Source organism: Dendrobates tinctorius, unplaced genomic scaffold, assembly GCF_039654945.1.
Source record: "Dendrobates tinctorius isolate UK_male_01 unplaced genomic scaffold, ASM3965494v1 ptg000201l, whole genome shotgun sequence".
NCBI classification, from domain to species: Eukaryota; Metazoa; Chordata; class Amphibia; order Anura; family Dendrobatidae; genus Dendrobates; species Dendrobates tinctorius.
The window spans coordinates 13792810-13813983 of NW_027361868.1; the positions used below are offsets into that span (position 1 = coordinate 13792810).

The 21174-nt window shown below is 44.5% G+C and overlaps 1 protein-coding gene across 5 annotated transcripts in view; it reads left to right on the forward strand.

The window, feature by feature from the left end:
- EML4 (EMAP like 4) overlaps window positions 1–21174 on the forward strand; it is a 154321-nt gene that overhangs the window by 51659 nt on the left and 81488 nt on the right. Inside the window, exon 1 of one of the 5 annotated variants that reach the window (XM_073553446.1) lies at window positions 3652–3883. The exons of the other annotated variants lie outside the window; for them this stretch is intronic. Within the exon in view, the coding sequence (XP_073409547.1) occupies window positions 3859–3883 (25 nt within the window). The 5' untranslated portion in view covers window positions 3652–3858. Of the gene's footprint in view, window positions 1–3651; window positions 3884–21174 lie in introns of those variants that run through there. 5 annotated transcript variants of the gene reach the window in all.

Sequence of the window (21174 nt, forward strand, 5' to 3'; positions counted from 1 at the left end):
GGGCTGAGAGTGCATCACTAACGCATTATGAACTGTGCCTTGTTTGAGTAAATTGCAGGTTTCTTTTTACTATTTTGGGGTTCGTTAATAATAAAGTCCAAAATCAGGTGAAAATAAACTTCACCAACGCTCCATTTATTCTGCCGTAGATGCAATGTTTCGACCAGCCATCGGTCTAGATCTGTGGCTGGTCGTAACGTCACATCTTTGGCAGGTTGAATGGAGCTTTTGAAGTTTTTGGACGCAGTCTCCTTTTTTGAGATTTTTCTCCCCATGGACTCCTTGGGACTTCTTTGATGCTGCGTCTGTACTTGGTCCTGGGTGCCATCTCGGTGTCCAATATTGGAGTGTTGTGAGCCGCCTTCATCGTTAGTTTCGGGGTATTGTGACTTCAGCACTCCAATCGAGCCCTGTGCAGTTGTTTCCCGCCATTGATTACATAGGCCATGGCCCGTTTGGACGAGGATCTGTGACTACGGTCTTCTATTTCACAATCTCGGGGTGTTTGACGCCGGTTTGTCTTCTGGCACTTTTGACTGAATTGCATTTTACTTAGTGTGCTGATAACATGAGGCCGTGGGAGTGACACGGGTACATTGAATCTGCTCTCACTTTTCTCCAATGTCAGGAGACTGACTTACGAGGAATTTTTCTCTCCAAATAGAAGAATGTACGGTAAATGTGACAGATCAATGTCATTAGTTCCATTCTTGCGATGCTTACATGCTAGCACTGGCCAAGGATTGTACTTTTTATGACTCTTCTCCTTTTCATTTTTCCCTGCCTCTGGTATAACTAAAGCAAAACTATAAACTTGTCCGTCTTGTGGTACATACAGTATTCCTTACCTGACATGCAGACTTCTAACTATAAGTCGGAGCTCCGAAAAATTGCATAGTGAGCAATTTTCTGAGCTCTCATAGAAATGAATGGAGAGATCAGTGCTTACTGATGAATACGTTAACGGACTACACAACGGTGAGATTTTCTGTCCTTTTCTGAACTCCTGTTTGCTGATTTGACTATACAGACCACATCAAAGTTCAGCTGAACTTTGATGTGGTCTGTAAAGTCAAATCAGCAAGTTCAGCTGAACTTTGATGTGGTCTGTAAAGTCAAATCGGCACGTTCAGCTGAACTTTGATGTGGTCTGTAAAGTCAAATCGGCACGTTCAGCTGAACTTTGATGTGGTCTGTAAAGTCAAATCGGCACGTTCAGCTGAACTTTGATGTGGTCTGTAAAGTCAAATCGGCACGTTCAGCTGAACTTTGATGTGGTCTGTAAAGTCAAATCGGCACGTTCAGCTGAACTTTGATGTGGTCTGTAAAGTCAAATCGGCACGTTCAGCTGAACTTTGATGTGGTCTGTAAAGTCAAATCGGCACGTTCAGCTGAACTTTGATGTGGTCTGTAAAGTCAAATCGGCACGTTCAGCTGAACTTTGATGTGGTCTGTAAAGTCAAATCGGCACGTTCAGCTGAACTTTGATGTGGTCTGTAAAGTCAAATCGGCACGTTCAGCTGAACTTTGATGTGGTCTGTAAAGTCAAATCGGCACGTTCAGCTGAACTTTGATGTGGTCTGTAAAGTCAAATCGGCACGTTCAGCTGAACTTTGATGTGGTCTGTAAAGTCAAATCGGCACGTTCAGCTGAACTTTGATGTGGTCTGTAAAGTCAAATCGGCACGTTCAGCTGAACTTTGATGTGGTCTGTAAAGTCAAATCGGCACGTTCAGCTGAACTTTGATGTGGTCTGTAAAGTCAAATCGGCACGTTCAGCTGAACTTTGATGTGGTCTGTAAAGTCAAATCGGCACGTTCAGCTGAACTTTGATGTGGTCTGTAAAGTCAAATCGGCACGTTCAGCTGAACTTTGATGTGGTCTGTAAAGTCAAATCGGCACGTTCAGCTGAACTTTGATGTGGTCTGTAAAGTCAAATCGGCACGTTCAGCTGAACTTTGATGTGGTCTGTAAAGTCAAATCGGCACGTTCAGCTGAACTTTGATGTGGTCTGTAAAGTCAAATCGGCACGTTCAGCTGAACTTTGATGTGGTCTGTAAAGTCAAATCGGCACGTTCAGCTGAACTTTGATGTGGTCTGTAAAGTCAAATCGGCACGTTCAGCTGAACTTTGATGTGGTCTGTAAAGTCAAATCGGCACGTTCAGCTGAACTTTGATGTGGTCTGTAAAGTCAAATCGGCACGTTCAGCTGAACTTTGATGTGGTCTGTAAAGTCAAATCGGCAAGTTCAGCTGAACTTTGATGTGGTCTGTAAAGTCAAATCGGCACGTTCAGCTGAACTTTGATGTGGTCTGTAAAGTCAAATCGGCACGTTCAGCTGAACTTTGATGTGGTCTGTAAAGTCAAATCGGCACGTTCAGCTGAACTTTGATGTGGTCTGTAAAGTCAAATCGGCAAGTTCAGCTGAACTTTGTGGTCATAAATCAGCTGAGAAGGACACATTTTGGCAACTTTATAGGGTGGAACAATCATTGATACCATTGCTCTGTCCCATGCAACAAACAGCATGTTGTCTGCAATGTACTTCCCTCCCCCCACGTAAAAGATTATTTTTGTGCCGGCATAAGAAAATTTGATCACTTGGCGAATGTGTTTTGCCAGTCTGTCGAGTGATCGGTGGCGTGTTTACCCGGACCGATAATTGGGAGTAAGTGTTCATATGAACTTCCAGAGTAAAAGGGGTCATTGCACCTTGGCTGGTCATGGAAAGTCCAGAGATGGAGATACAATTGACCATAAGGTGGGATGTGTAAAGGATCTACTTGAAGGAGGACTATATGGAGAAGGTCCCATGGGTTGGATTTATCGAAGAATAACGCCAATATGCTCTGGGAAATCTTTAGCTAAACGTCTTCTGAAGGCGATGCTTCGCTTCTGTGTAGGGTCAATAGGTATATTTATCTATGTTGCTAAAGTAGTAGTTTCCAATCACTTCTATGGGCGTTTTAAAAATGCTGAACAATCACCCAAGGTGGCTTCCGTAGAAGTGAATGGAACAAACGAATTTCTCTGGCATCGGCCCGCGATGGAGGTAGATGTGAGTGACCGTGCAGAAACTTCACGTCACCAGAGAGAGACTGACATGACCATAGCCGTAAGTTCTGGAAGATTCCCCCCCCCCCCCGAAAGGTTAGACCCTTTACTCTGAGAAGGTTTTGTGCTGCCTCCTCGCTTTCCCGGCTGCACCTGTTGTGCCCAAATCTTAGAGAAATTCTGGAAGTAGCTGCTGCTGATGAAGCGGCGTGCCATAAGAGATGGTCTGCAGCCTGTTTCCTCTTCTGCCGCCTTTACCTGGCTTCCTACTGTGGCGTCGTATACGAGAACAGGAAGTTGGGGGTGCAAAGGAACCTGTGGCCAGATATGAAACCTCGGGGTCCACGTGGCTCTTCTTTTGGACTTTTTTTTTTTTTTTTCTTGTACAGAGGATTTCAGAAGCCACCCCCAGGGTTTATGATCTCCTCCATCAGGTTGGCTTACACCTTTAAGACCTGTTTGAAGTTCAGGAAGCCGTGTTTGCAGAGTGGGATCACGTGGCCCTCGCCCGTCAGGTTTCTATAGCCGGCACGCCTCTCGTTTTTAGTACTTTCAATGATTCAAATGTAACCTTTGCTCGCAGCAGCAGCATTAGCAGCAGTGGGCTTTACCTCCCGCTCAGGGATGTCTGGCAGACCCGGAGTGCTTCTTTAAGAAAGCCCTATTTTTAGCCGGCCTGGATGCTGAGCCGCAGCCGCTCTGGCACAGAGGAATCACCCATAGGCTCAAATAACATTTTAAAGGAATAATACGCTGTCAACAGGATTATATCTGTTTTTTTTCTACTTAAATAGTTCCAGCGCTAATGGATTCTGCGACCGTGCTCTGCAGTAAGTACTCTGCAATTATCCGCTTTTTTTATTTCTTCATCTACCGACTTGACATTATATACCCTGCTTCTTTAACTCATTTCTCTTGTGTATATAATTACACAATTATTTCCTAAAAGAGCAGTTCTAGCAAGTTGTTACTCTGTAACTGTATATTCTTCTACTTAAAGGGGTGGTTCAGAATGGGGGGGGGGCAAAATGGGCTACTTTTTAGCGCTTATATATGGGCTGAGCATTCAAATCTGTGACGCTTGGCTGCAATACCTGACACTACCATATATAAGGATGGCGCAGTTGCAAGAAAGAAAAATGCCGCATGACTGTTGCAGACTCCAATATGCTGTACACACTCCTTATTTCACCACGCTTCTTTGTACTCTGCATCCTTAAATTTTTTTTTTTTTCTAGATTCCACTTTTATACAAAAAAAAGCCAGAAACCCCCCTCTATTGGATGAATATATATATATTTTTAAATCACTACATTATTTATTTTACTTTTACCACCCACCCTCATGAAAATGTTGGGGGTTGAAAATCTTAAAAAGAATAAAAGTGTGTGTGTATATGTGTGTGTGTATGTGTGTGTGTATATGTGTGTGTATATGTGTGTGTATATGTGTGTGTATATGTGTGTGTATATGTGTGTGTATATGTATGTGTGTGTGTGTGTGTGTGTGTGTGTGTGTATATGTATGTGTATATATATATATATATATATATATATATATATATATATATATATATATATATATATATATATATATATATATATAAATTTTGTGCAGAAAATCTGTTTCAACCATCCAAAAAGTGGATTCGCTTTCATAGAAAATATTGTCCATTGTTTTTTTCGTGTTTTTCAGTTTTTTTTTTCTATGGTGACTATTGAGAAAGAAACAAACAGGTTGATCTTTTAAACTGCAGAATCAAATCTTTTCTGTGCTAAAAAAAAAGAAAAAACCCCTTCAAATCTGCACCAAAAAACGCAGCAGAAACCCCCCAGCATAAGCAATTAGAAGACTGTTATTGCATATAATGGTTCAGACAGCCGCAGAAAGCATGGAGATACAAAAAGCGGCATTTATGCTACATGTGAACTCGGCCGCACCATAGGAGGTCTTGGGGGTCCTCCAGAGGACTGGAGCTCTCTTCGTGTTCTCTTCAGCTCCTGTATTTCTCTCTCCATTCGAGCATGGTACCTGATCCCCATTCTCCCTCCGTTTATTTAATGTCTGACGGCTGATTTTCTAGGCTTTGCTGTTTGGCCTTGGTGGCTCAGTGGTTAGCACTGCACCCTTGCAGCGCTGGGGACCTGGGTTCGAATCCCACCAAGGACAACATCTGCAAGGAGTTTATGTTCTCCCCGTGTTTGCGTGGGTTTCCTCCCATACTCCAAAGACATACTGATAGGGAATTCAGATTGTGAGCCCCATCGGGGGACAGTGATGGAAATGTGTGCAAACTGTAAAGTGCTGCGGAATATGTTAGCGCTATATAAAAATAATTTATTATTATTATTATTATGATGGTTGAAGCCGTTCTTAGTATCTGTCGGTGATCGGAGTTTATGCAGTGTCACAGTTACACCCGTCATGTCGGTAATTATCCCGTCACTGCTGATCCTCTACAGAGATTAGGTCCGGTGGGAAATAGAAGAAGGTTGGAGAAGTGAGACACGTGGGAACCCGACACGTGGGGCTCAGTGCTGCATCCTGTGATTAGAAGGGGACACATAATCCCCCCCTTATTTAAGGCAACTATTGTAAAGTTTGTTTCTCCGTTTTTCTACATTATTGGGCTATGTGCCCCTGTTTGGTTTTTGAAGCAAAATCTGCCACAATTACTAGTGTCAGGAAAAACATTGCAATAATAGTCTATAATAGTTGTTTTTGGTGTATTTTTCTTACTTGCGTGTTTACCCCACTCATTTGAATGGAGGAAAACCTGGAAGAATGGACGCCCTGCAGATTCGAAAAAATTCAAACCAAAAACACTGTTTGGAGGTTCATATGTTCAAAGGAAAAAAAATAAGCAGCGTGAGATTTTAGAAATCTCATATACTTTGCTGGTACCGTAAAACGCTGCAATGTTTTTATTTTTGCAAGAAAAATGCAACATGTGGACAAAAAAATGTATGTAGTAAGGCTATGTTCCCAAGCAACGATTTTTTTTCATACAGCCGAAACCTGCATTTTTTTTTTCTTTTTTTGCAATGTTTCTTAACTATTTTGTATGGATTACATGTGCGCAGAGATGTAGATAGAAATCTTGGGGCCTCATAGCCAAAGTTGTAATTGCCATCTCCCCCACAAAAAAAAAAAAAAAATGTTCGGTGCGGTCACGGAAGAGCAGATCTCACAACCTTGCAGCCTTTACAAAGTAATTTTCCTTCTACTGAAGCCCTCAATACCCCTTTCATTGCACTCAAAGTATGTCAATAAAAGTGCCCCCACAAACAATGTGATTCCTCCACAGTACCCCCCAACACAGTATGATCCTCCAGCTATGACGCCTCCATTAGCCCTCCACACAGTATGATAAAAATAACGCAAACCTTCACAATGTAGAACTGCTTGCAAACAGTATAAAGGTTCCCACATAGCCCTTCAAATATTATAATAGCCCCCACATAGCCTTCTATATAGTATAATGCACCCCCTATAGTCCTCCATACAGTGCAGTGCACTCCTCATAGTCCTCCATATAGCATAATGCACCACCATATAGCTTAATGCACTTCCCATGGTCATCCATACAGTATAATGCACTCCCCATGGTCATCATTGCAGTATAATGCACTCCCCATGGTCATCATTGCAGTATAATGCACTCCCCATGGTCATCATTGCAGTATAATGCACTCCCCCATGGTCGTCAGTGCAGTATAATGCACTCCCCATGGTCATCATTGCAGTATAATGCACTCCCCCATGGTCGTCAGTGCAGTGTAATGCACTCCCCCATGGTCGTCAGTGCAGTGTAATGCACTCCCCCATGGTCGTCAGTGCAGTGTAATGCACTCCCCCATGGTCGTCAGTGCAGTGTAATGCACTCCCCCATGGTCGTCAGTGCAGTGTAATGCACTCCCCCATGGTCGTCAGTGCAGTGTAATGCACTCCCCCATGGTCGTCAGTGCAGTGTAATGCACTCCCCCATGGTCGTCAGTGCAGTGTAATGCACTCCCCCATGGTCGTCAGTGCAGTGTAATGCACTCCCCCATGGTCGTCAGTGCAGTGTAATGCACTCCCCCATGGTCGTCAGTGCAGTGTAATGCACTCCCCCATGGTCGTCAGTGCAGTGTAATGCACTCCCCCATGGTCGTCAGTGCAGTGTAATGCACTCCCCCATGGTCGTCAGTGCAGTGTAATGCACTCCCCCCATGGTCGTCAGTGCAGTGTAATGCACTCCCCCCATGGTCGTCAGTGCAGTGTAATGCACTCCCCCCATGGTCGTCAGTGCAGTGTAATGCACTCCCCCCATGGTCGTCAGTGCAGTGTAATGCACTCCCCCCATGGTCGTCAGTGCAGTGTAATGCACTCCCCCCATGGTCGTCAGTGCAGTGTAATGCACTCCCCCCATGGTCGTCAGTGCAGTGTAATGCACTCCCCCCATGGTCGTCAGTGCAGTGTAATGCACTCCCCCCATGGTCGTCAGTGCAGTGTAATGCACTCCCCCCATGGTCGTCAGTGCAGTGTAATGCACTCCCCCCATGGTCGTCAGTGCAGTGTAATGCACTCGCCACAGTGTTCTCACTGATTTAAAAAAAAAAATGAAAAAAAAAATACAATACTCTCCTCACCATCTTGTTCCCCTGCTACTCCGGTGCCTGCTGCAAGCATTCTGAAGCACTGCAGCACTGCACACCTCAGCCCAGCGAGCCCCATGTAGTGATGTGATAGCGACCACTGCGCTTAGATGTTGGATGCCATGGAAGAATGAAAGGGGAGGGAGCATCAGCTGACGCTTTCTCTTTCATCATTGCTTTCAATTGCATCAGCATCAGGATACAAATACAGATGAACTTGAAATGATGGAGGGGGGGGGCCTGGTGACCCATGGGTCATGGGCCCTATATCGACCTCGTGCTCTGCCATCATTGGTGGATGCCACTGCATGTGGGATTTGTCTCCAGTACATGTTTAATAAAGGTAGGTTCATTTACAAAAAATGGGGAGAAAAATGGTGCAAAAGTTTGCTCCGACTTTTTTTAAAATAATTTTTGCAGTAGTGATGTATTTTCTCTTTGCTCTTATTGGGTGCTAAAATACTGCAGAATTTGACAGGCTGCAGTTCTCCAATACAGTCAGGGAGAAAAATAATCGTGTGCATCAGTGCTGAAATCTCATTGTTTTTACTGGCATTGTAAATTGTACATTTTTTACATTAAAAGTGTGTGTGAACACAGCCTAACACCACTTCTATCCTTCTTTGGCATTTGTGTCTTTGTTTTGGGCCTTCGGGGAGAATCCCGCTCACAGGTAATGCTTCCACGGAGAAAGATGCAGATTTCTGCAGTGCACCTGGAAGCTCAGGATGAACACCACTTTGGGACCCTCCTGGTTACTGAAGCCCTGCAGGGTTTTTTTTCCTTTTCCAGTCTGAGCTGCTCAGTCTCATAAGATATTTCTGAAAGGTTCTGTGGACCCCGGAGAGAAGTGACACATCTTTGGTAATTCATGGCTGCGGGGGTTCTTCTCTGCTTAATCTCCGTAATCCTGTTGAACGTTGGTCAGTCACATTCTGCCTGAATTGGCTGATAACAGAGGACCGTAGTAGACCCTTTAATGCTGTCACCGGACTTTCCCGATGATCCTGCAAACAAAGGGGATCTGTCAGAGCGGTCGAGCTGTCCTAGCATTACTCTGGTGGTGGCCAACTGGGAACAACAGAGCGCATTCAGATGGGATCTCTCACCGACGAGAGGACATGGTGACCGTCTAGTCACATGGGTGTTCACCGACCAGTGGCGGCAAATGCAAAAAGGAGACATTTATGGAATGTTATATTTTATTTTTGGCTTATACCAAAAACTTCAGGATACATTACGTTATAGCCCATTGACATCCATGAAGGGGTCCCCGCGCGTTCTCCCCGCTCTTCTACTAGTGCATAGAGCCAGCGTTGAAGGATTTGGCACAGTCATGGCGCCCGCGGAAATCGGTGACGTACTGCATTTCTCCTCTTACAAGAAATGCCAACTGGGGCACGTGTGATCATTGCCATATGAGTTGTATTGCAGTCCTCAGGTCGTCGCCCCTATTCTTGGCACTTCCAAAAAAAAGTTGTATACCAAGGAAGGTCACGGTCACAAGGGGGCATTCTCTGCGTCTGGAGGAGAGGAGGTTTTTCCACCAACATAGAAGAGGATTCTTTACTGTTGGAGCAGTGAGAATCTGGAATTCCCTGCCTGAGGAGGTGGTGATGGCGAACTCAGGCGAGGGGTTCAAGAGAGGCCTGGATGTCTTCCTATTCCTAGAGCGTAACAATATTGTATCTAAGGCTGGTTTTACACTTTCCGTGTTTTTTGCGGCACTTTTTTGCTGGCCATATGGCCGTAATTTCCAAGTTTTTCTGCAGAAATGGGCCACAAAAAACCACCTCGGATCGCCGCCGGTTTTCCCTGTTATAACAAATAGCAGGGAAAAAAACAGCGATCTGCAAATACGGTGTACTGCAAAAACAAGCTATGGTTTTTGCGGTACCATTGAAATGCATTGCGGCTGTGTCCGTAAGCCGTGAAATATCGGGCAAGCTCAATATTTTATCACAGCCTCCAATACGGCACTCACGGCCATACGGAGCACGGCCCTCCTACTAATTTTTGCATTGGGGCCGCAAAAACGGTCAGCAGAAACACGGCCGGTGTATAACCAGCCTTACAATTAGATTCTTTAGTAGGACGTAGATCTGGGGATTTATTCTGATGGAATATAGGCTGAACTGGATGGACAAATGTCTTTTTTCGGCCTTACTAACTGTTACGTCCTATGTGACCTTTCTCCTGCTCGTTCCCGCAGTGATAGGATTTGGTTCCAGGTCACCTGCTCAGGCCGCTGGCCGGTGTTCTGTGATAGAGGATGGATTCCTCCTCCCCCCTTTTTGTTTTGTTTTATTCTCTCCAAAAATGAAAAAAAAAAAAAAAAAAAAAAATTTTGGTCAGCTGAATACCTCACAATTAAAACTTGACGTGACACGGAGCCAAGGCGCAGAAATATGGTAGGTATTCGGAGAAGAGCCGCTCTGCTGCCACGACACACAGGACAGCGAGGAATGAGACATGGATAAGGGGAGTTGTAGAAAGGCCATCTGGCACAGGAATGTGGGGGAGTGGTCCCAGACTTAAGCAGGCGATGATGGCGCGGCTATTTAAAGACCATTCCAGGCAAGCTATGCCCTGATCTGCATTTCTCACATTGGTTTAATACCTCCTATACTGTAAGTGGAATGTAGAGATCGATGAGATAAAACAAACTTGCCATACTGTCACTGTGGGATCGCACCCAAAGTGACCTATACTCGCCCTCCGTACTTAAAGGGGTTGTTTGGGCAAAATTAAACTTTGCTTAGGAGACTTGATAATTTTTTTTATTTATTTATTTTTTTTTTTTTACTTCACAAGCTTTGCTATACTCTCCTACCAGCGCCCACTAGGAAGCAGTGATGTCATTGGACGGATGCTGCTTGTGATTGTCTGCAGTGTTCAGTTGACACGCTGCTCAAATGAACTGCTACAGGGAGACTGAAGTGTAACCGATGTGTCACTGCTCGATACTGGCATGAAAGTATCGAGAACTCGCCTAATTATGGAAACTGCGTTTTTTGTTTTTCACTGGTTTCAGGAAAAAAACTTCGTTTGTGGTGGGTTTTTTTTTTTTTCTTTTTTTTTTATACTCTTTTGCACATGAGAGACACCTACACTAAAAACAGATGAAAATCTGATCCAGGTCACACTGATGAAAATGAAATAAAACCTTTTGTAATCAGACGCCCGTTCTTTATGTTCGAGATGAGAATGTGCCATTTATTATCAGTATGCTGTATCCAGAATGCATCAATCTTTGGTCCCTGTAGTTTTTCTCAAATTAAATTTGCTTTTTTAAACTTTTTTTTTAATTTTGTAAGAAAAGTGTATTTATTTTGCAGGGAAAAAAGACCACTTAATGGTGCGGCATGTGTGCTTTCACTTATCACTGGGCATCATGCGCTCATACTGCTCCCACAGAATTGATTAAATCTGCGCTCACAAGTTTCCTGTATTTATCTGGGGACATGGGACACCGATCATGCATTTTTTTCATCTGTCTTGTAGATAATTGTTTGCCGTAGGATAACCCCTTTAAAATCGATTGGTGTCCCAGCGGTTGGAGCCCCTCCGATCATAAAGGATCGTATCCCAACAATGAGTCATCGCATTAGAAGTTGGAATATCCCCTTTCATCAATTTGAGTTTAACCTACACAGCATCGGGCCAATCGTGTCTGATCTTTGCCACCACGGCTGTCTGGCTTGCTCTGGTGTCCGTGCTGTACACGTAAATCGGGTCTGATCTGCACCAGCATGGCCGCGGAAGTCTTGTTTGCTCCGCGGCCGTCTGGCTTGCTCAGCGCCTTCTGCAACCGAAGAGCTTGCGCTGCGCCCGCCTGGCTTGCTCCTGTGTCTGTGCTATACATGTAAATAGTGTCTAATCTGTGCCACCATGGCCGCGGTAGTCTATTTTGCTCCGCGCCGCCAAGGCCATCTGGCTTGTTCCGCGCCCGCCGCAACCGGAGAGCTTGAGCTGTGTCTGCCTGGCTTGCTCCTATGTCCGTGCTGTACGTAAAAATTGTCTCATCTGTGACACCGTGGCAGCGGCCGTCTGGCTTGCTCCGCGCCACCGTGGCAGCGGCCGTCTGGCTTGCTCCGCGCCACCGTGGCAGCGGCCGTCTGGCTTGCTCCGCGCCACCGTGGCAGCGGCCGTCTGGCTTGCTCCGCGCCACCGTGGCAGCGGCCGTCTGGCTTGCTCCGCGCCACCGTGGCAGCGGCCGTCTGGCTTGCTCTGCGTCCGTGCTGTACATGTAAAGTGTATATTTGCGTTGCCTTCTTGGAAAGGCCTGTAGCTCAGGGATAAGGAGTGGTCTGTTCTTAATGAGGATGAGGTTTAAGCCTCCAACCTTGATTTAAATCCTGCTGTTTGCCTTTTGTAATCTTGTTAAGTTAAATTCCACGTACGCTGCGGGCCATAAATATTGGAATGTAAGCCGTCTGGGGAGGGGATTAGGGGCCGTGTACAGCAACGGCTCCAATAATCGGCATTGTGCTAAGCATCTCCTGTCACTTCCCGCTTTTATCCTATTGAATTCATTTTTCTTCCTACACACATCGCTACCTGTGAAGACATTTCTTGTTTTGCTCATCTGGTTAACTTGCGATCGCTTTAGACAGGAAATCTCATTGGAGCCACTTTTAGGATTTTCTTCGCTTTATCAGCAGTTATGGGATCAGGTTTACACACTTTTTAGCATTGAAGATGCCACTATGCATATGAATGAAATCGCCTATATCACAATTACATGCTGTGGAAACGATCCTGGTGATGTTCTGGGACTGAAAATCCCCTTTGTAAGTGGGGTGGTATCTACATGTGGATTTCTATCATGTTCAGTTTCTACCTTGAGTGATTATACCCTATAGATGCAGAAATCTGCTGGCATTGAAAGAGGTTTACATACGTTTGATTAAGAGCGCATTGCTCCCCTGCCTCAGGACTGCCTGCTTACTGAGTGACGGTGCGCTCCTAATTGACATTTTAAAGCCACAGCAGCTACTGACCAGAGCTGGGCTCTCTGCCATGCTGCTTGCAGAGGCAACTTTGCTGCTGCATTTGCTACCCTGAAGGCTGCATTTGGTCAGCTTTTGTGACCCAGTTTTCCTTCAATTCTACAAACACAAAGCAAAAAGTTTTGAAAGTATCCCTTTCGTTGCCTAGCAAACTGGCCACCGCTGATGGACTGCAGTCATGGTCGGTGATGTAGGCAGAAAGCCGTAAAATACAGAAAAAATCCCTCAATTCTTGAATTGACCCCATCACTACCTTGGATGTATAAGTAAGTCGAAGGTCATGTCCCTGCCTTTGATGCGGGCTCCAGTGCTGAGCCTGCATCTCCCCGCCCCCACCCCACCCCACAGGACAGCTGATCTGATAACCTGCAGCTGTGAACCGGCTAAATGCCGCTGTCAATCACTAAAAGCGGCGTTTAACATGCTCACGCCCTGTCAGGTGATCGCAGGGCACCGATGGGTTGTCATGATAGCCGGGGGTCTGCGGAAGACCCCTTCCCTGGGCATAACAGTGCTGATGCCCTATGTGTAGTGCACGCGATCATATGATCGAAATGCTAGGATTAGGTGTTTTTGTTTTTTTTTTTTTTTGTTTTTTGTACAAATTTTGGATTTTTTTTTTCACTATTTAAATAACCTGTACTGATACATGTTTGGTATCTGTATACTCGTACCGACCTGCGGAATAGTATGGTCAGGTCAGTTTTAGCATTTAGTGAACGAATTAAATCGCAATTGTGGCATTGCACTTTTTTTTTTTTTTTTTTTTTTTTTTGCAATTTCACCGCACTTGAAATTAATTTCCTATTTTCCCGTACACACTATGGTAAACTCAATGGTGTCATTCAAAAGTCATCCCGCGAAAAACAAGGCCACGTGTGTCTATTGACGGAAAAATAAAAAGTTATGTCTCTGGGAAGAAGGGGAGGAGAAAACGAAAAAGCAGGAGAATTGCAAGGTGATGAAGCAGTTAAAAGGGTTTTTCATTTAAGGTAAACTGCAAAGTTTGGGATTTGTGATAACTTACGGAGCTCTGGGGGTCCAGCTGCTGATTTACACTATGCAGCAAAAAAGGTTTTGCCGGCAAAAAAAAATAATCAAAGACTGCAGCATAAATGCAATGTGTGAACATAGCCTTGCATGCGTGGTCGGTGAAGATGACTGAAACGATTCGCGGGACCCCGACCCAACTGCCAGGTCGGTACGCTGCTGCTGGATGGGAGATCTGCAAACTGCTTCCCACCTACTGCCATCTGCGGTTCCTCTTTTTGATGAGCCAGCCTGGCTTTATGTCATTGTTACGGCGTGACGCCCACACGTCATGGCGCCATGCCGGCTAATCCAGAGGAACTGCGGATGATGGCAGATCGGAGGCCGTTTGCACGTCTCGTGTCTCATGTCCAGAGACCAGATCAGTATTTCGGGTTACTATCTCTGTAATGTAGGTGGAATCTTTTCTTTGACTTCTTGCTCCTCGGTAAACAATTTCCAAAGTATCTAAACAGGAAACGGGGACGGCGTCTCTGCGGACTGATGTAACACGTCTGTCGCTGTTTAACTTGGCTTTACTGTTACTATTTTTTTTAACACGAGGATATGTCCTAATCGCAGACGACACTAGAGCCGGGATTCTGTAATCTCACTACCTTTGTAGGTATGCAAAAACTCTTGACAGCTACTGACACCCACTCTGCGATGAAAGATGGAGCCCCGCGAGCTGAGCACTAGGTCTGGACAGTGCCATCGGGGCTTATATCGGCAGCGTCCCCGAGAGGCGATGGCCCGCTGGGAAAAGTTGATATTGATCAGAAGAACGGGTTTATGAACCCAAAACTAGAACTTGCACAAGTTATTCCTTTTACGCTTCAGATGCCTTCAATTTGAAAGGGGTTGTCCTAGAACATATTGATCCTTCGGTTACGTCTTCAAAATTAGATGGTCGGGATACTTCCACCGAACAATTGTTATCGCCTGTGGAAGCAAACGAATGTTGAGTGTAAAAAAACAAAACGAACAATACTCTGATAGCATCCGATATTCGGACGTGTATATAGCCGTGAAAAGCGCGTATAGCACTCATACTTGAGAGACAGCCATATGAATGATCCCTCATAAATGTATATGATGGTGTTGAGTTTGAGTCCGGAGATCCTCGGTGGCTGTTCGCAGGGCTGTGGAGTCGGAGTCGGTGCTCATTTTGGTGGAGTCGGAGTCGGAGTCGGTATAAAATGGACCGACTCCGACTCCTAAAATATATAATAAATTGGGTACAGTAATTCAATGCAGGATGTGCTGAATATTTTTTCATAGGAGTTTGGGAAAGTTATGAAATGTCCTATAAATGGCTGTTATATTCCTGATCTAAGGCTACATTCACACACAGCATTTTTCCTGTGTTTTTTGAGGATACGTTTTTCAGCTGCAAAAGCTGATCATCTTTTTAAAAAAACTGCATCACCTGAAAGGTTTTTGAGCTCATAGATAATGTTTTCAATAGCAAAAGCAGATTAGAAATCTGCTCTATCTATCCATTTATCCATATCTGTCTATCCATATCGTATCTGTACCAAAAAGAATGAAAACCGGGTAGTACACCAATATATATTCTGTTCTATCTAAATATCTTGATTATTGGATCATAAAAATGATTAAATGTCTGAGGTTCACATTGTACTACAATAAATTTTTCACTTAAATATAAGCAATATGTGTGGGAGTCGGAGTCGTGGAGTCGGAGTTGGAGTCGGAGTCGGTGTAAGGGAAATTGAGGAGTCGGAGTCGCAGGTTTGGCTTACCGACTCCACAGCCCTGGCTGTTCGGACATCTGTCTACACTTGGACCGGGAACATCGTGCGTATTAAACCCAGCCTTACACGAAGTGCTGCGATCGGGTGGCAGGTTTGTGTTGGTCGTTCGGCGGACCATTAGCGAAAAGTTTGAACTATTATTTGGCAATACATTTGTTTCGGTAAAAGGACCTTTTAGTGTGTCCTGGTAAAGAATTTACTGGATCAGGAGGTTACTCCAAGATCAGGATCTGCTAGTAATGGCTCATTCTCGAAGCAGGAACACTCCGTAAAGCCCGATTAGTGCGAATTACTACACCGGCATCACTGTAGACTGAAGTCTCTCGCCGTCAGAGGACGGTGAGTGCTCGATTTAGGAGTTTGAGAAATAAAAGTGCAGAAAGTTTTGTTTTCTTATGTCATCATGGAGGTAGAATACTTGTGGTGGTGAGGAGCTCTCGGATGTCCGGGCTGATGGGACGGCGCAGGAATTGTCATCTTGAGACTCTCAGGTCTTTGTAAATACTGCGTTACGTCCCGGCAGCCGGTCATGTAAGGACAGTGTGCCGTGCAGCTCCAGCATGGTGCGTCTCTTACCTCCCTGCACTCGTCTGGGTTTCCTTCCTACTTCTCTCTATGAAACGATTACGATCATTTCACATCTTCAATGGAACGTCAATAAATCCACCCTGAGTTCAGCAACGTGCTGCTGCTGATAAAAGGGAGCGTTTAATGATCGCCTGCTGATGACATCCATCTGTAGTGAGCTTGCTGAGCGGTGTTGCTCTTCAGAGCAGTCGCCTGCGCCATCATTTTATTTTCTCTCCATAATCTCCTATTATGAGAATTGGAAAGTTCTGGTGGATCAGCAACTAGCACAGGGGGCAAAATTTGAGACCCAAAACCTTTTATCTCCAGTGCACGCAGATGCTACGGACAATTTTGTAGGAGGCCAGGTAACCTACTGGTACATTGGAGTGTGGCATGACCCGGAGAAATCTCAACATAAACCCAGAGAATGTGTATGTGTGTGTGTATATATTATACAATCATACTATACATACTCTCCCTGTAGCAGTTGTCCATGTCTGGATTCGATCCCAGGACCCCGTCAATACCGCTAATCGCTGACCAATATGCTGGATTCTCAACATTCACATATAATTCGGCACACCGCTTTTGGCAATCCCAACTATAAGCCAATCAATTGGGCTGTGGCAAACCACACTTTTCTGCCTCCGTGTCCTCCCAATATGGAGAAACATGGTAATTTGTGCCATTTCAAATGAATACATGGCTCATCAGCATCTAACAAGTTGGGAGTCTCCTTTCCAAAATGGTTGGCGTTGAGGATATGGATGGATGATGGGTCAAACGCAGTGACATCTGTTACTTTTTGACTTCTAAAAGGGTTGTCCAACACACCCAAACCGGTCCAAGTCAAACTTTGTGCCTCATTGGAATGCAGAAGACAATATGGTTCCCTGATATTGAGATTGGGACCCTAAAATCATGAAATGCTAGTCTTCTAAATTTGGGAACCTTTTGTGAATCTTCAAGGTTTTTGACCAACTTTATTTTTTGACTGTCACATTGGAAACCGGTAGGAGCTGTCCTTTCCTCATATTTCCTGGACCAGGACTCTGCTGGGCCCGCATCTATTTTATAGATTGATACCTACACCCCCCCCACCCCCATCCTTCAAAGTCAAAAGGGACGTCCCCTCCTCCCTCCTGCACGCTCGGTTTACTTAGCGAAATATTTCACACCCTTTTCTGTAGGGTAGGATTAGTGAAATGCCTTCAATGAAAGGTTCTTTTTCCAACCAGTTTAGACCACTCGGTCGTAAGAAAATATGTCCGAGAACAAAAGGCGGCGGCTGATCTGTTATCACAGAGCGAGGAGCATGGCGGGTCTACGTTCAGCTCGGCGTGTCTTCGCCTTTCCTCAATAATCCTCTTTGTAGAACATGTTGCTGGCGGAGTACTTGAGACTGGAAGGCGAAGGCGGCCCAAGATCCTGAGTACACAGACGTGTATTGGGAGGTGAATGTCTGTGTGCACGAAGTATTATGTCAGGAGACTCGCGGACAGTTGGTACTCGCCGTACTCAGACCGTGACGCGCGGGTGTGTAAGTGCCGCATTACTAAAAGTATGTTTGTACTGAATAACCTTCAGGAGGAAGTACCCAACGTGGTTTTCAAGAGAAATGTACCTCAAAGACCCACATGGCTTTTCTTTTGAATCTTTTCAGATCTGATTTTCTTTGAAATTTTTTTTTGTTATGGTGATGTGTTCTGCTGGTTTTTTTTTTTGGTTTTTGTTCCCCACACAGCAGCAGCAAGATCTTCAAAAACATGCGATAAAAAAAATCTGTATAAACGGCAATATGAAATCCCACTGCACTTTTTAATGCAAATTTTTTTCCTTTGCCAAAATTCACACTCTTCTGACCCGATTGCAGCAAGAAATGGGCCTATATGAACACGGCGCACCTCGCGTTTAAAACACGGTAATAAGTGTCACGTCAGTCCCTGGGTGCATTTTCCATGCGTAGGTTACAGCAAAATGTGGGCTTTGTTTTGTTGTGCTGATGCATTTTTTTTTTTTTTTTTTGGGGGGGGGCAAGGTGTCTGCTGCAGACATATCGTCCAAAACACCCAAATTGTTAAACCCCTTATAACATAAAAATGCATCAAAAACTGTATCATTAATCCTGTGTTTTTATGAAGTCATGCTAAGACCCTTGAAAAAAAATAAAGACAGAGAGAGAGCATATGTGTATGTGTTATTTGCATGACAAATTCATATAAAATAACCCTGAACGTTGTCTTCTGTTCCTTTGTCACTCCAAACCCCCCCCCCCCCAAAGTCATAACACCTACTATTTACCTATTCATTCCTCTGTTGCTCCTCCTGGAAATTTATGAATAAATAGACAAATGGTTATTAGTGGTGGGGTGTACATGAAGAGCCCTACCCCTTTATCAAGGAGATTGGTAACACCAAGCTGTCAGTTTGTTCCTACTTTTCCAGGAAGAATAACAGAGGGATGGCTCAGGTCAAAGTAGTTAAACTATGAGGAATACACACGTGTCACTATGCATGCCTGAAGAGGGGTCAGGCCCATTTCTTGGGCTTTTGTGAAATGAAAGAAATGAGCTGCTTGTAATATATGGAAATTAATTTTCTCCGTCTCCCGGAGCCTTATGTGACCTCACTCGGCTTCAGGCTGTTCGTATAATTGATCTGGACCCGTCTCCCGGATCGTGCGGTAATTGCACGTTATTAGTTATGGTAGGCCCCCGCATCGCGGCTTAATTACACCGGGTTACACCTGCCGTTTTGTTTGTTAAAGGAAAACACACGTGATTTTCCAGATGACTTCTGGGAGAACATCCTGTGTGTTTGCATTTGTTTTTTCTGGGGCTGACAGTCATTGGGGCTGTAAGTGATCAGGCCTCCTGCATTCACTGCAAACTGTGACACACATCGCAGCCGCTCCAGATCTGGCCTTCCTGCTGTAAAGGGTCTTCTTCTTTTTTTTTTTTTTTTTTTTTTGTTTAATCTGATAAACAAAAAAAGGTTTCATGTAACTTATTACTTTGCTGTTTTCATTACACAATGTTATGTTTCGCTGGGCATCTTTCTCTTCATTTTACACTACAGTGGAATACGAATGAACGTGACTTTTTTTTTTTCTTTTACGTTTCTCAATTTCTGAACGGTTTAAAGAAGTAACAAAAGACAGAACGTGTGCACGACACTGTCGTTTTGACATTGCTTTGTGTTGTGTTCATTTTTTTGCCACGCTTCTTCAGGAGTATTCCAGGGAGAAACTACCTGAAAAAGGCTGTGTGCACATACCCTTACTAGTAACACCGATCTACTTTGTGCCCCTTTTTTTATTTTAATTTTTTTTATTTTTTTGTATATGACCAATAGGTGAGAATTTAGAGCTGTCAGCGGATCGGTTTCCCTTCCTGATTATGTAAAGCATTAATTCCGGAGCATCTCATAAATCTGTTGTCATTCCGATCTAGAAATGTAAAGGTGTACCCCCAGTATCTAAAGTTTATTCTCTAAGGATCTCACACAGGACGGGAAATAACGTGCTGATTGCTGGAATAACCCCACCCCCCCACCACAATCCTTAAGCGGTGCTCTGGATCCCGAGGAGAAGCCTCAGCGAAACCCCTTCTTGAGAGGAGCAACATAGCACATGCTGTCAAAGTGGGAGATTTAATAAACCCTGCATACTTTTCCCACCGGTCTTAATAAAAAGCAAAATGCTGTAAAGTGCTGATATTTTAATAAGTTGCCCCCTCCTCCGCTGTGCATGCTCCAGGAGATTAAGCCTACGCTCTTAGATTTGCGTTATTTGCATTTAATTACTGGCGTAAATTACAGTACTGCCCACTTCTTAGACCCTCCTCATTCATAGCATCACTGGGTGGTCTCTGAGGTGGGATGCCCAGGGATCAGTCAGTCATCCCCTATCCTTGGCAAAAGGGTGTGTCTCTACATGATCTCAACTGTCTGCTCTAATTGAACCTGGTCACTGTGCAGGGACACACCCCTGACACTGGAACCTCCGAGTTGTCAGTTTATACATTTCTAGGAGAAAAGAGGCTCAATACATTACAGAAAGCAGCAGATATATTGTGAAAAATTAGAAGTTTAATATGATAGTGAATTGGCTATTTTTAACAGGATTACTAAGTGACTACTAACATCAAGATTGGCAGAAACGTCACATCTGTTCGTGGGTTGTCCCATATTTCTGTTCAACTGCTTTTTGAAATTAATGGGTCTGAGCTACAATACCCCACGCAACCATGGAACCGGGGTGGCGCCGTTGCAGAGCACAGCAACCATTTTTCCATTTTTTTTTTTTTTTCTTGGTGTCTTGCAAAAAGAGCGCCCCAGTTCTCCTTTTCGTCCTGTCCTAGGTCCCTGTACAACTTTTTGAAGACCTATGTAAATTGACATTCGGGCAGCAGTCTCGGCACCCAACTGCAGGGTTTTACCACTTCACCTTGGTGAGTTAAAGGGTTAAGAGGATTTTTTTTTTTTTTTTTTTTGCTGCCTTGATTTTTGAGACTTGCAGGACCAGGAGTACGCTATCTCGCTCACCACCCCGGGGCTGTTTTTTTTTAATCTCTGGTTCCCAGGAGGATCCGTGAGATAATGGGCAGGGCCAGATTATAATCATTATAGAGGGAAAAAAAAAAATAAACCTGTTGCTTCACTTCATTTGAGATCTGTTGACAAAGGCGAGAAGAGCGAGGTGCTGCCAAGACTGCACTACCTGCCAGGCTGCCTCTTTAAAGCTCACAACATCTCCTTGGCAGGAGTTTTCTAAGAAAATAATAGTGTGAATTATATGGAAAATTGCCTGGACCGGGGCAAAGCGGAGGAGGTCGCGGAGTAAATTATATAACTAGTGACCGGGCATTCCAGGCTATTCATAGCGGGCGAATCTTCTTACAGGCATGTACACAAATAATGTGTTGGGTTCATCGACGACATCCTGCCAGGGAAGGTTTGGAGCATTTTGGAAATTTTCTGCCAGGTCATCAATATGGAAGGTCGAGAAAACCCAGATTACCTTCTTGGAGCTGATGCAATCAGTTTCAGGCGACTGCAGGACTTTCCATATATTCCTCATGGGATAATTCAGAGT